General features: G+C 42.9%; 1 protein-coding gene across 1 annotated transcript in view; it reads left to right on the top strand.

Annotated features, from left to right (window-relative positions):
- VPS53 (VPS53 subunit of GARP complex) overlaps window positions 1-15561 on the top strand; it is a 138118-nt gene that overhangs the window by 25567 nt on the left and 96990 nt on the right. The window contains exons 5-7 of the mRNA XM_023653179.2: window positions 9735-9821; window positions 13090-13205; window positions 14882-15001. Of these exons, the coding sequence (XP_023508947.1) occupies window positions 9735-9821; window positions 13090-13205; window positions 14882-15001 (323 nt within the window). The remainder of the gene's footprint in view (window positions 1-9734; window positions 9822-13089; window positions 13206-14881; window positions 15002-15561) is intronic.

Raw genomic sequence — 15561 nt, forward strand, 5'->3', positions numbered from 1 at the left:
AGCCCTATATTCCTTCCTATCACAAAACCTTTGAGGTAGGTGCCATTATTCCTGTTCTAGAAATGATGAGCCTTTGCCTCTTAGAGGTTAAGTGGCTTAACAGCAATCACATAGTAAATGACAAGGCTGGCATTTGAATCTCGGTCTGCTGGCTCAAAAACCCTTGCTTTTTCCTAAGACAATGCATTGCTTTTCCAAACAATAGGAAGGGAACTGGCAGACAGATGTAAAGTTAGACAACAAAAATGATAGCAGAATAGTGGAAAAATAAATTTTCTTCCCAGTAACCTTGAATATTAGCATCTCATTTTTTCAAAGAACATAAAGCCATTCGAGTTCTGAAAATGAGCAACCTTTTCCTCCTTCCTCAGTGGCAACAAATGGGATCTCAGTTTAAAATCTCTTAACAGCTGCCTGTGGACTCACAGGATAAAGGCAGTGTGATTCTCTAATAGAGCAAACTGCAAGATTAGATGCCTCTAAGAGCCAGAGGGGATGTTCACTTCTCAAGGCACTTCCATTGGCTTCGACCCCCTCTATCTACACAGGTGGCAGACAACAATTCTAAAAAAAAATTAAAAAGACGAAAGAAGAAGAAAGCAGTAGAGTCTACGCCAAGTTCCACACTGCTTATCTCCTGCACACATGACCTAGTGTGGCTTTGGTAGCCTGTTCAGAGTCTACGTCAGGAGGCAAGGAGAATTAAGAATAATGGTTACAGTTAATGATGCACGAAAACACGGAGATAGCGTAACTGGTTCTGCTGAGTCTTCTAGGCTAGCTCAGTGGGTTGCTCTGCATCTCCCAACTGCAGAATTTGAGTTGCTAAAGAGGACCACTACAGTAACTGCTTCCTAGTAACACCCTTGAATGCAGACTGGAGCCCTGCGGCAGTGCTCAATTCAGAAACTCCGGTAAGGATAGTTTGAAAGCAGACATTTTGGGGTGATTAGTTTTGTTTTTAATCTACATACAGCTTGGAATGGAAAAGTAGCCCCATTTTATTTTAAAGAGTGTCTAAGGACAGTGCCAGAATCTTTCTTTTCAGCACATTTTCTTATTAGCCAGGTACTAAGTAAAAGTATTTTAGTATTTTTTAAAAATAAAATCTTAACCTTTTATAGGTCTTATGGTTCTTCTAATTGCAAAACATTCTTCCTATGTAATTGATTATCAGACATTAGATATCAAATATTAGGATGTGTGTTGAGAATAGACTTGCTTGATGAAGTGAATGCTTCAGAAGTACCTTTTTGACTCTGGAAAATGAATTATATTAAATTTAGTACATTGTTATAACAAGCGAAAGTATTCCAGCCCCCAAAGAATCTGGCAGACAGTTTATCTTTCTTTAAGTCTGTGAAATGTAAGATTGTGTGAGTCTTATTTGTTTGCTAGGAGAAAAAAGTACCTTCAGCAGAGACAGTTCTGGTAGGATGCCAGATTGAGAATAAGGAGAAATAGGAATAGAAACCCTTTCTCTGAGAAGGAATCGTGCAAACTGCTTCAGACCTTAGATCCAAGAATAGAACGTGGCCCTTTTTGCTTTTCTTAGCTGAATGTCCTATATCTTAGGGTGTTTGGCTAGAAGATGGTGGTTACAATCCCATGAGCACATCACTGTAACATGATGTGACCGACAACATCACAGAATTCTGTGCAAATCGTGCCGCAAAAAGTAAGTCCTTTCTGGTGGGCAGTTGCCTGCAGAGGCCTCTGTAATACTTTTTTACATCATGACCCAACATTTCTTAGGAGGCTTCAGTGGGTTTAGAATTTACTGACCCCTTGCAGCATCTTAGGCATTAGATACCATATTAGCCAAATAGATAACAGTTAGAGAAAGTATGATGCTCTGTTTTTGAACCACTGCTTATAACTGTGCCTGAAGTTAGGGCAAACCATGGGTGTCAACACACCTCATTCAGAGCAGTAGTCTCCGCACTTAACAGTATTCTTCTGAAAAGTGCTCCACAGTATTTTTAGTCAGTTGGCAAATATTTGTTGTGTTCCAACTGTGCTCTAGCTTTGGTTAGATGCTATAGATGAGGTGACCATATGATTTATCACCAGAGTCACTTCTGAGAGTGAGCAAGGAGCTATTAATAATTATATTAAGACAATAGTCATAAACTAGGCCTGCCATTCTGGCAACAGAGTGGATGATTGCCTGGATTATAGGGGGTAGAAGAATGCCATTCATATTCTTTGTCCACACTCTAACTTACAGCCCTGGTAGAGAGCTAATACACACTACACAATTCAGGAAAATTATTAAAAAGTCCTACTCTTCTGTAATTATCCCATTACCTCCCCTCTGCCAGGTCACTTTCTCCTCTTCTGCTGAATGGTTCCCACAATAGACATGCACAAGCATCTCTCATCTTTAAAAGTTCCTCCCTTCATCCCATCCATGGCGTCATTTTTCTTGTCTTCTCATAGCAAAAACTTCTTGAAAAATAGTCTATACCAGGGGTCAGCCAACTTTTTCTGTTAAGGGCCAGATAGTAACTATTTTAGACTTCAGGTGCCATATAGTCTCTCTTGCAACTACTCGACTCTGGATTATATGGTGAAGATATTCATAGACAATACTAAACGAATGGGATTGGCTGTGTTCCAAGAAAACATTTACGAAAACAGGTGGCAGACTGGATCTGGCGCGCAGGCCATCGTTTACTGACCCCTGCTCTCTACGCACTGTCTCCACTTCATCATGTCATCACCATCCACTTCCATTCCCTCAAGTCCCCTGAAACTGCTCTTGTCAGGGTCGTCAGTGACTTCCCTGTTGTTAGATTCAGTGCCAATTCCCTGTCCTAATCTTACATACATTACGCTCTTATGTGATTACACTCTTTTCCTCTTCCTTTGAACACTTTTGTTTGGCTTCTGTGACACTACAGTTCCTGGTTTTCTTTCATGTCACTGGTGGTTTTTCTCTTGCATTTTTACTCTCTCCTTCTTTTCTTCTAGACTTCTGAACGTTGGAATGCCCAAGGGATGAGCCCTGGGCTGTTTCCTCTTCTCTTCTCTTCTCTGTCTTTACTCTCTTCCTAGGTGACTTCTTCCTGTCCTACAGACTTCATAGCATCTATGAACTGATGACTTTTGAGTTTAAATCTCTAGCCTGCACCTCTTGTCCAAGCTCCAGGCTCATCTCCACCTTGATATCCCCACTTGATATCAAATATGCTGTGTGCTTTTAACATACTGAAAGGGGAACTCTTGAGTTCCATTCCCACCACCACCACACACACCTGCCTGTCCAACCTGTTCCTTCTCCTGTCTTCCCTAGCTTAGTAAATAGAATAATTCACTGGCTTTTCAAACCGCAATCTAAGAATAATCCTTGATTCTTCCCCTTCTCTCATTATCCACATCCAGTCCATCAGGGGGTCTTGCAGGTTATATCTTCTTCTAAATCCCAAATTGCTCCCCTTCTTGTCATCGCCACTGGCCACCTGGGCTAGACCTCCACCGTGGCTAACCTACACAACTACAGCAGCTTCGTCACAGCTTTTTCTCTCCTGCTTTCACTCCTGCCTCTGTGCGGCCCCCTGGCCACATAGCAGCCAGAGCGGTCTTGTACACATGTAAACCATCTGCCACTCCCTTCTTTAAAACCCTTCAGGGGCCGGCCCAGTGGTGTAGTGGTTAAGTTGGCACGTTCTGCTTCTCGGCGGCCCAGGGTTCGCCGGTTCGGATCCCGGGTGCGGACATGGCACCGCTTGGCAAGCCATGCTGTGGTAGGCATCCCACATATAAAGTAGAGGAAGATGGGCAGGGGTGTTAGCTCAGGGCCAGGCTTCCTCAGCAAAAAGAAGAGGACTGGCAGTAGTTAGCTCAGGGCTAATCTTCCTCAAAATAAAATAAAATAAAATAAAACCCTTCAGTGGCTTCTCATTGCACTTAGTACAGAATCCCCATGCTTTTTACCAGGTCTTTGAGGCCCTCCATGCTCTGGCTCCTGCTTACTTCTCCAAATTATTTCTTAACACTTACCACTCTCGTACTACCCTGCCATCCACTGCCTTACTTTTTGATCCCCCCAAACACTGAGGTCTTTTATTTGCTGTTCTCTCTACTTGAAATTCTCTTACTCCAGATCTTTAAATCGAGACCTTCTGTGACTACCATTGCTGTTACTTTCCTCACACTGCTTAATTCCTTCATCGTACCTTTCACACACTGAAATTTTCTTCTCTATTTATTTAGTTGTTATTCCAGTATCTCCCCCTACCTGCCACTTCTCAAAGTAAGTTCCTTGAGGAGAGGGACCATGTCTGTCTTGTCTTCTACCATTGGATTCCCAGTGCTTAGAATAATGCCTGGCGCTTAGAAGATCTTCAATAAATATCTGTTGGATGATACAAGGAGTGAATTGATGAAATGCTAACTAATGTAGTTGGGACTATAACTGCCCCAGGAATTCAGAGTAATAGTTCAGACATGGATAGTCTATAGTCACAGGACAGTGAAGGCCTGTGTTGCTGGAAAGTGAGAATTTGTTTATGATAGACTATGGATTTGAAAAATAGCATTGTAATTTAGTACATACTACTCTTGTTGCTGTTATTTTAAAACGCCCTGGCCCAAATAATAAGTTGTGAAGTTGTGACCTTCAGACGGGCTTCTTTCTCTCTCTTCTACCAAACAAACAAAAAAGACAGTATTAGTGATGGTCTCTCTGGGCTCCAGTGACACTCTATATATCTTTATCATGTCTCAGTATTCTTATTGGTTATTAGCCTGTCTCTTTGCCTTACTGGATTATAAACTCTTTGAGAGGAGAAATTCTATTTTTTATTCCTGCATCTTAAGTATATTATTTGTTGATTGAATAAAGTGGTTATTAAAATTAGTTCTAGTTCCTGAGGAACATGGCCAAAAGAAAAAACAATTTTGCAGTTATCTCAGAAGGAAAAAGTGTAAACTGATGTTTAAAAGTATCTGAAACATGGGCTGGCTGGGTGGTATAGTGGTTAAGTTTGCACGCTCCGCTTTGACAGCCCAGAGTTCACAGGTTCAGATCCCGGGCGCAGACCTACACACTGCTCATCAAGCCATGCTGTGGTGGCGTCCCACATATAAAATGGGAGGAAGATTGGCATGGATGTTAGCTCAGGGACAATCTTCCTCAAGCAAAAAGAGGAAGATTGGCAAGGGATGTTAGTTATCTTCCTCAGCAAAAAAAAAGAGTTTGAAATAATAAAAACTCCATATGAAGTCTGAAACATTTAAAAAATCTGAAATAATGTAAAGATACAGTTTATTAAGAGACAATCATTGAAAAGTACCTTTCTTAAATGGGGAGGGGAGGGAATATATGGAGGGCTTCTGAGATAGATGGAGTTCTGAAAAAATACATGTATATAAAAACAATTTACTACTGTTTATTATTTACTATAATTTACTACTGTAGCTACAACTTTACAGAATTAATGGCATTTCAAGTTAAAAACGTTTTCCTGTCTAATTTCCTAGGTTCATTAACCCCGTATATTTTTTTCAGTATGTGAGAATTACAAAGCTGATTTATGTTGCTTAAAAAAAGTTCTGTTGGACCCGATCAAAAAATGGGCAGGGGACATGAACAGACATTTCTCCAAAGAAGATATACGGATGGCCAATAGACACATGAAAAGATGCTCATCATCACTGATCATCAGGGAAATGCAAATCAAAACTACACTAAGATATCACCTTACACCTGTTAGAATGGCAAAAATATCCAAAACCAAGAGTGACAAATGTTGGAGAGGTTGTGGAGAAAAAGGGACCCTCATACACTGTTGGTGGGAACACAAACTGGTGCAGCCACTATGGAAAACAGTATGGAGATTTCTCAAAAAGTTAAAAGTAGAAATACCTTATGACCCAGCCATCCCACTACTGGGTATCTATCCTAAGAACCTGAAATCAGCAATTCCAAGAGTCCCATGCACCCCTATGTTCATCGCAGCATTATTTACAATAGCCAAGACGTGAAACCAACCTAAGTGCCCAGCAACTGATGATTGGATAAAGAAGATATAATGTGTATATATACAATGGAATACTACTCAGCCATAAAAAAGGACAACATCGTCCCATTCACATCAACATGGATGGACCTTGAGGGTATTATGTTAAGTGAAATAAGCCAGACAGAGAAAGACAAACTCTGTATGACTCCACTCATAGGTGGAAATTAACATATAGACAAGGAGAACTGATAGGTGGTTACCAGGGGAAAGGGGGAGGTGGGGGGAGGGCACAAAGGGTGAAGTGGTGTACCCACAACATGACTAACAATAATGTACAACTGAAATTTCACAAGGTTGTAAACGGTCATAATCCTAAAAAAGAAAAAAAATCTGTTGGGGCTGGCCCTGTGGTGTATTGGTTAAGTCTGGCACACTCCGCTTCAGTGGCCAGGGTTGCAGGTTCAGATCTCGGGCACAGAGCTACACCACTCATTAAGCCATGTTGTTGGCAGCGACCCTCGTACAAAATAGAGGAAGATTGGCACAGATATTAGGTCAGGACTAATCTTCATCAAGCAAAAAAAGAGAAAGATTGGCAACAGATGTTAGCTCAGAGCGAATCTTCCTCACCAAATAATAATTTTAGAAAACGTCTACAGTTGAAATGCTGGTACCATAATTATGGTAAATGTCTTGCCTGACTATTCCTGAGAGCAGAGATGGAGTGTGTATGTGTGTCTGTGTCTGTGTGTGTGTTTAGTCCATGATTGATTGGTTTTAAAGTTCAGCTAAAATATGTCTTGAGGTCCTACTGTATTATTCTGGGCACTGCCCTAGGTATCAGGGAGTCACAATGAATAAGGGTCCCTGCCCTCTAGGATCTCCTACTCCACCCAAAAAATAGACCCACAAAAAGTTATTACAAATATTAAGTATACATAAAGAACCCAGGCGTCCAGATGAATGAACTGATTCTGCTGTGTGCTGCGTGTGTGTTTATGGGAGAGAGGGTGTTGGGAGGGAAGGGGAACTCAGGGGAAAAGATAGAGAAGAAATGGCATTTGAACTTGGCCATGGGAGACAACAAAGATGTGCACACAATCAGTATCTGTGTTGAGCATTTTCTTTTGAAAGTTTACTCCTTTGGTTGGACATGGACATCTGATAATTTATTCCTTTCTACCATTGTTATTTTCTTAGAACTTGATTTTAGTTTGTCATAATTTATGAAATCTAAGATTGGGCAGAATAGCAGTAAGTAGTGGTCAAAAGAATCTTGTATCCTGGTTTTGAGGAGGTGATGTTAGCACTGAGGAAGAGAATTCTTAGGAGGGAAGAGGAGGTGGAGTGAGTCAGCATGGATTCGCCCAAGGAGTGCCTTAGGATAGAAAGTGTCAGATAGTGGGCAGCCTGGAGGTTGTGCATGCGAGGGAAAGGTGTGGGCAGAGGAGAACACTGTGTATGTCTATATTTATCTATGCATATACGCATGCAGGCATTTACTCAGGTTGGTCATAAGTCCTAGAAATAAACCTAATATTTGTGCAGCTTTTTACACCTATTATGTCAGTCAATCTTCCCAGCGACCCTGGAAGTTAGTGCCATCGGCACCACTTTGCAGGTGAGGAAATTGATGCCCAGAGAGGTTGTATAGCTAGTACGTGACAGTGGAGGCAGGCCTCAAATTCCTGCCTTCTGGCTGGAAAATGGAGGGGTTCTCACTCTCCCATTTCAGGGTGCTAAATCCTGGAACGAGAAAGGCAGGAGGGTGGGAAACTGAGTGGAAACAGTTGCTGATGAGGCATCCTTTGGGGTGGAATGGGCTTGCAAGGAGCTGCTCCCTGTGACCCAATTCCATTCCATTGGCCCTTTGATTGTTTCCTACACTTTAGGTGAAATTTCCCAAGTTATGAATTTTTGGCTCTGGCAGCAATGCCAACTCTTGTTCCGAGACTAAACCTTCTGATGATTAAAATACCTGTGTCCAGGTGGTAGAAATTACAGGTAGAAAAGCTCCTTTGTTCACAAACCGTTGTAGGTGTCAGTGACGCGCTCCCGTGGAACAGATGCACACTGAGCCTGCCTGCCCAGGAGGTGGTGGAGCAGCGGCTTGGATAGTGTCACCTCCGACTCGGCAACTCTGACCCATTCCTCAGACTGGGCTAAGGAATGACTTCTCAGAGGAGCTTCTGGACATTCATTTCAGAAACTGTAACATAGTCACGTGCAACTGCTTAAAGTCCTTGTCCCCACGTGTGAAGTGCCCGTAAATCCCAGAGGCGGGCCGGCCAGGTGGCACAGTGATTAAGTTTGCATGTTCTGCTTTGGCAGCCCTGGGTTCACCAGTTTGGATCCCGGATGCGGACGTGGCACCCCTTGGCAAGCCATTCTGTGGCAGGCATCCCACATATAAAGTAGAGGAAGATGGGCACGGATGTTAGTTCAGGGCCAGTCTTCCTCAGCAAAAAGAGGAGGATTGGTGGCAGATGTTAGCTCAGGGCTAATCTTCCTCAAGAAAAAAAAAATCCCAGAGGCAGAGGAAGATCAAAAGAAAGCTATGTTTGGGATTGAGCCACACGTGGGGCAAAGAGCTCCAGAATGAGAAAGGAATCCCAACATCAGAAGACGTGGACAGCCCAAGATACCTGGGAAGGAAAGGGAGATTCCATCTCTATCTCTAACAAGGAATTTCCTACAGAGGAAGCCAACTCAAGTTTGCTTTTTGAGGATGTTTTCTAAGCAAAAAAGAAAACGTATCAGGTTTAGAGGTCGCACTTCCATAGAGTATAGCTGAATGCAGGAGTTCAAATAATTCTGTCAGGGCATTTGTTGTTCTCCCTTCATCTCAGCTTTGCTTTCCTCTTTCCCCTGTAAGAGTGTCCTTCTCAGGGATGCTGGCTGTTCCCTATGGAAGCAAAGATGGCCACACACAGCTCTAGGGTTACACTGGCCTTATCATTACATTTATAAAGGGCTTGTGAGACCCAGATAGGACAGGCCCCTCTTAAATCCAAAATAAATAAAGTGCTTTTGATGAAATGAAGCGTGAGTTCTTCTTTTGGCTGCATCATCTTTTGTAAGTACATCTGTTCTACACGTGTGTGGCTTTGGCACCCTCACAACTCCCTGAATATTGCTTCTCCTGCTTGCAGAAGCTACTGTGGGTTGTAATGCTTTACTGTGTGGCATCCATCTTTGTAGGCTTTTATTTCAGTGGAAGCATTTGGCTCACCATTGGCTTTTGAGTGTCCCTTTCTACTTCATTTCATAGGTTTCCAAATGGGGTACTATAAATATCTTTAAAGTTTGCCACAGTTCTGGAGTCCCATGTACAGTCCTGGTTTTTTTGAAGGTACAATCTTCTAGAATTTCCAAAATTCAGAGCTTGCCCTAATGTAGAGCCACTTTTGTTTCTCTGCAGGCTTTGAAGATTACTACCCACACGTACGCACACGCACACACACAGATATGTGTGTCCTGTTGATTTGTCGTCATCAATAAAATGTAGCGAGCACTGAGATAGAGGGAGATGGTCTATTTTTTAAATTAAAGCTTTATGATGCAGACTGGCAGGAATCCTGAGTATTTGTACATATCCAAATGCAGACTCTCTCTCCTGCCTTGGTCCAGTCAAATTGTCAGCGAAGTTCAGTGAATCAAGAGAGCTTCCTGCTAATTTTCTTCTGAGGCTAGACTTGATTACAGTGTGGTGACTAGTGCTGTCTTGCATTGCTTCTTGTTTTTTATTTATTTCTCTTCTTCTAGGCACTTGAAGAGGCCCAGAAAGCTATTCAGCAACTCTTTGGTAAAATCAAAGATATCAAAGACAAAGCAGAAAAATCGGAGCAAATGGTGAGTTGAGGTTTCTTCCTGACTTTTTTGCACTAGAAGAGGAAGTTAGCTTCTTGTCCAGTCACACGAATTAATGGGCTTTTTCTGCCACTTGCTGCCAGCCACAGCGCCCACATCTCTAAAGCAAGCCTGCGGGGACATTCTAGATCAGTGCAGGAGGAGCTGCGAGACGTGGGTGACTCACCGTCCCTGCTGCCCTACATTCGCAGCCCTGTTTTTAAATAGGAAGAGCTTTTTTCTTTCCCAAAAATAGTTTCCTAGTCATTTTGGATTCCTTTCTCTCGCATTTGTTTATGTCACATATTTCTCAGTTAAGATATATGATATGTAACTTGGTATCACATGAAAAACTGGTACCAGTTCTAGGAGGTGGGATGTTTCCTGCTATGATGCATGTTTCTGGTTTTGATTAAGTTCTCCCTCGACAAATGTGTGTCCTCTGGTGATGTATTCAGAGGCCCCTCCGCTGACCGAGAATCCAGCCTCACCCACTCCTACGCCATGGGAGGCACTGTGAAGTGGTAGCTCCTAGGCTCAAATTCCAGCTACGTAATGTAAGGTCATGTCTCTGAATCCAGTTTCTTCAACTGTAAAATAAGAATAGTAACATCTACCTCAAAGAGTTGGTGTAAGAATTAAATGAGCACTGAGCATGGTACTAGGCTTGTGTTAGTTGCTCAATGAATGGAAACCGTTGTTAGTGTTTTTTTCCCCGTACTTTTTTTGGTTACAAACTCCTAAACCCTTACAGACTTTTCTCCCTACGTCTCCCTACGTCTCCAGGAACAGATCTGAGGTCACATTTCTGAGTATCCGTCAGTTCTCTTTTTTGGCCGTTTGGCAAGATAGGCAAGAATATGGAGTGTGGGAGGGGAGGGACAGGCCTTCAGCTGAGGTCAGTGGGGGCGGGGTGACACAGAGAGTTTGATATAATAGTGAAAAACGTGGCCTGGGTTCAGATCCAAGCCCTCTGCGTACTATTGACCTTGAGCAAGCTGTTTAACCCCTCTGGAACTCAGTGTCGTCACTGTAAAATGGAGATCATAGTCATGTGTACATCGTCGAATTATGGGGATTATATGGGATAATGCAGAGCACACAGTTAGGCACTGAGGAAGTGTCAAGTGTCGCTGTTCTTATCTTTAGCTCTTCCTGCTTCTACTCCCAGGAAGGTGGTGTTAGGAATCTTAACTACCAAACTAGGGGTCAAAGGATGAGAACTCTTTCATCAAAGGAAACGAATTGATATGTGTGCTTCGTTACAGAATTAAATAGCCTTTGAGAGGAGGCTGTGTATCATCAGAGAGGGATTTGGATTTGTGGTTCTTTCCCCAAGGATGTGCTGCGCTCAGCTCGATTCTCAGCTGACACGATCACATGTGCCTTTTGCTAGAGTTTACTGTGCTCAGGTTTCTTACTCATCGATATCCTTGTGATTCCAATCTGTCATTCTGGACCACGCTCTCTCCTTCAGCCGAGGGGGGATGCAGTAGCAGTCTGACTATGCTGCTTCTAAAGTTATTCAACGTTTTATTTTAAAGCAGTTTGCTTTGCTGGATAGTGCTTTGCTCACAGGAAGCAGAGGTAGGACTCAGGAGAGAACTGGTATTCGTTGAGCTCTTTCCATGTGCCAAGCACTCTGCCAGTTCTTTCGTACAAGTGACCTAATTTAGCCCTCACAGCAACCTTATGAACTCAGTGGTATTATCATTATTCTTTTTATGATTACCTATGTTATAGATGAGGAAACTGAGACTCAGTGAGGCTAAAGAACTTGGTCTAGGACACAGAGGTGGTGAGTGGAGGAGCTGGGATTCAGCCCTGGAGCCGTCTGACTCCAAACCCTGCCCTGTCTTGCTCTGTCCTTTTTTGGCTTCCCATGGGTAATAATTATGGAAAGTCACTGCCAGTGTTCTGTTTGCATCATGGTCTCCTGTGAGTTTGACCTGAGCACCCCTTGCGTGAGCTGCCATTAAGGGTTTTGTCTATGGAATAACAAGTAGTTCAGTTTGGACACAGGATATGTGATGGGGAGAGGTGGGGGCAGATGGGAGACGCTGGGAATGAAGGACCAGTCGGCTCCGGTGCAGAGCAGAGAGGGCCTGAACGAGGAGTAGAAAGGGACAGATTACTGAGATGAGGCAGAGGAAGAATATTCAGGATTTAATGACTGACAAGTGATGCAAGAATGAGCAGAGTCATAGATGACTGACTTTTAATACAGTGAAGACCCCTGATGCTAGCACTAGAGCTGAGGAACCCAGAAAAGGGCAGGAGCGGGGTGGTTTGTAGGAAAGAGGATGATGATTTCAGTGCTGAAAGTGATCAGATTATAGGGCCAAACTCCTAATCTAGTTTACTATTCCACCCCTGATCTTTTTCCTCAAACTCAGCTATTCAGTAAAGAGGTAGTAGGTCCTTAACCTTCTTTTTTTTTTTCTCCCCACAATAGAAATAGAGATATTTTGATAGTCTGAGAGTTATAGAGAGAGAGCAGGCTTGATGAGGAAGTCCCCAGTTAGCGGAAGAATCCACCTAGATGTTAGTAAAGTTGGGCAGTTGTTCCCACTTCACTACTGAGTGCACTTATCTGGAGACTGAAATATACTTGTATTCTCTGATACAGAGTTTCTTCCCCTTGGACGTGCTGGTCAACACTGTTGGAATTTTACTCCCCTGATCACCTTCTCACTCCCTGAAAACGACACCTCTCCTCTTACGACATTACCTGTTAAGCTTATGTTACCAGGGTTGCATTTTAGTCCTCTTGAGACTTGAGAGCAAATCTTCTTTGCCAGCGACTGGGCAGATAAACCCTGTTCCATGAATAAAGACCATCTTAATAGAATTAGCTAACTAAAACTATCCATTTTGCACTAAACCTAATAGTCCCAGTGTCAGAAGGCATACTTTTCTGACCGTGTTCAAGAGATGTGCTATATTTGGCTCCTGGACCCTGGACACTGCATACTAAATTGCTGTTTGGATCACTCCATTTTGGGTGTAAAATAAAGTTCATTTCATTCTCACAATTGAAGATTTTGTAACCCTGGGTAAAGTGTGCTGAGGAAATGCCAAATTAAATTTAAATGGGCTGATTAGAAATTATTTTGATTATATATTATGAGAACGTCTGCGTTTTCTCTGGGACTAACCTGGGGGTTTTTCCTTGCTTCATTTGCATTATTTTCTTGTGGAGCTACTTGCAGATGGATTTGCATCTTTCTTAACATTCCTCCTTTTTTTCCTGTGGCTTTTCAATCTTTAGGTTAAAGAAATCACCCGCGATATTAAGCAGCTCGATCACGCCAAACGCCACTTGACCACCTCAATCACAACGCTGAACCACCTGCACATGTTGGCAGGTGGCGTCGATTCCCTCGAGTAAGCGGTGTTGACTTTCTCTTTTGGATCCACAGGAAATGAATGTGTCACATAAAGAAAATGACGTCATAGCTTTATTTACTTCTCGGCCAGGAAAGTCTCACTCTCCTGCCCTGCTTCCTGCAAATCGGTCTCAAACGTTCAGTCACCATTTTCGCTTTGTGCCCTCTGGCGTGGACAACGTAACAAACACCTGAAACTTTGAAGTGAAGTGCATGTGTGTCTGAAAGGGACCGAGAAAGCATGTGGAGAGGGACTCCAAGAATACAGACCCTTTGCTTGTGGTAGATCTCTGCCCTGGAGGCCAGCAAGGTGATTCAGGCCCATAGTCACGCCCTGCAGCCTCTGCCTTGGCGAGTTTTCCTGCTCCTGTTGGGCTGCGTTGCACTGTTGTCAAATTACCATATGGAAACAGATCTTTGATTTATCATTTAACCCACTTTTTTTTTTTCACCTTTTTTTGTTTTTTTTTCAAAGGCAGTAGCTGCTTCTTTGGTTTATAGAGGAGCTATAAGGAATGATACATGAGGACATGAGAAGTAGTATTAAAAGGAAGAGCTGATTATTTACCACAAAGAAGCAATCCAAAGGCCTCTTTTACTAGCAAAATTCTGACATGCCAGTTCACTTCTGTGGTCTGTCTCAAGCTGAGAATTACCCTGCGTCAGCCTCAGTGTAATCTCATATGTGGATAGAGAAAGAGCATCTTCATGGAAATTTAGATTCAGTATACAAAACTGGGGGGAGAGTGGTCAGACTCCTTCCTGATCTCTCCCAGGCATTGCATGAGCTTCAGTGAACCCTGGTCCATTCTCCTTCTAGTAGTGATCAGAGAGAGCAGCAGGCCAGTGGGAGACTGGAAGAGCAGTTGCCTTGTCCCTTTCCCCAGATGCTCAGTGTTTCCCACCAAACTATCAGACCAGGAAGTGGTAGCAGCATAACACTTTGGCTTGGACTTGATCCTGTCTTTTTAAATGCCTCTTAAGGGAAGTTATAAATTATACATTTAATTTAAGAGCCCAACCCTAATGAAAAATTTAGATCTAGTAGTTTGTCCTTCCTTACTGTATATAACTGTTGATTTTATCAGCATTATTTTATTTAAGCCTCATTAACCTTAGCAATAGGAAAAGTAGACATATCTGAAACAGAGTTACTTAACATTAGCTTAAAATCTACAGATTTAATATGTAAATGCATATAAATGCTCTTTGTTGTATCCAAGGAAGATGTGTTCTGTTTGCCCAAATGCTATAATCCTCAGATGGTAACATTCCTACCCCTTCTCTGTCAAAAGCTTGCTAATCACATGATACCCAACCCAAATACCAAACTCATAGTCTTCCCAGATTCCCCTCCCACCACCCAATGAGAATCCATCACTCGCACATTCTTTTGTACCTTCCACGGCACATAACTTGTACTTCTGTTTAGAACTCAGTTCATCCTACTTGGTATTAGTTAGATGTGTGCGTGGCTCTCTCCCTTGCTAAATGATGTCACCTTAAGGATTTGGACCAAGTCTTCCCCAGTGCACTGCAGCATGTGTATAGTCAGTGCTCAGTAAATACTTATTGAGTTGATGTCTGTTTTAGGGCTTAGAGTAGCTTGTTTCATATCTATATCTTGTGTCCTTGGTGTTTTTCTAGAGTTCTCAACTTCTTATTTCCTTGCAGAGCCATGACCAGGCGAAGGCAGTATGGAGAAGTTGCTAATCTTCTTCAAGGTGTAATGAATGTTCTGGAACATTTCCACAAGTATATGGGAATTCCGCAGATCCGGCAGCTTTCTGAAAGGTAAAATGTCACTGGAGAAAATGATCTTCCCTTGTAAGAAAAGATGGTGCTAGGAAGTGCTTCAGTACTTAGCTCGGTATGTTCATTGTAGAATCTTATTGTGGGAAAGGACCTCAGATGTCATCTGATCTGACTCTATCTGTTGCAGATGTCCCCTCTACCATACCACTTACCAACTCCTTGCCCTGGCTTCTACAGTGACCTGTGTTACATAGTTGCTGGCCTGGCACCATTGGAGTGGCCGCTGCTGAGTTGTAAATATAAACAACTCTCAGTTGTCCACATCTGTGAGGGAAACTGTTCCAGTAGTCTGTTTTCTTGTAACAAACCACCACAGAACTTGTGGCTTAAACAGCAATTATTTTGCTCATGTAATATGGCCTGGCTCAGCAGAAACAGCTCATCTCTGCTCCGTGCAGCTCCAGCTGGGGCAGCTAAGAGGAGGATCCGTTGGCTCACTCTCATGGGTGGCAAGTTGGTGCTCGCTGTCAGCTGGGAGCTTAGCTGGTTGTCCTCCATGGGCTGCTTGGGCTTCCTCATGGGAGGTGGCTGGGTCCCAG

This window comes from Equus caballus, chromosome 11 (assembly GCF_041296265.1).
Source record: "Equus caballus isolate H_3958 breed thoroughbred chromosome 11, TB-T2T, whole genome shotgun sequence".
NCBI classification, from domain to species: Eukaryota; Metazoa; Chordata; class Mammalia; order Perissodactyla; family Equidae; genus Equus; species Equus caballus.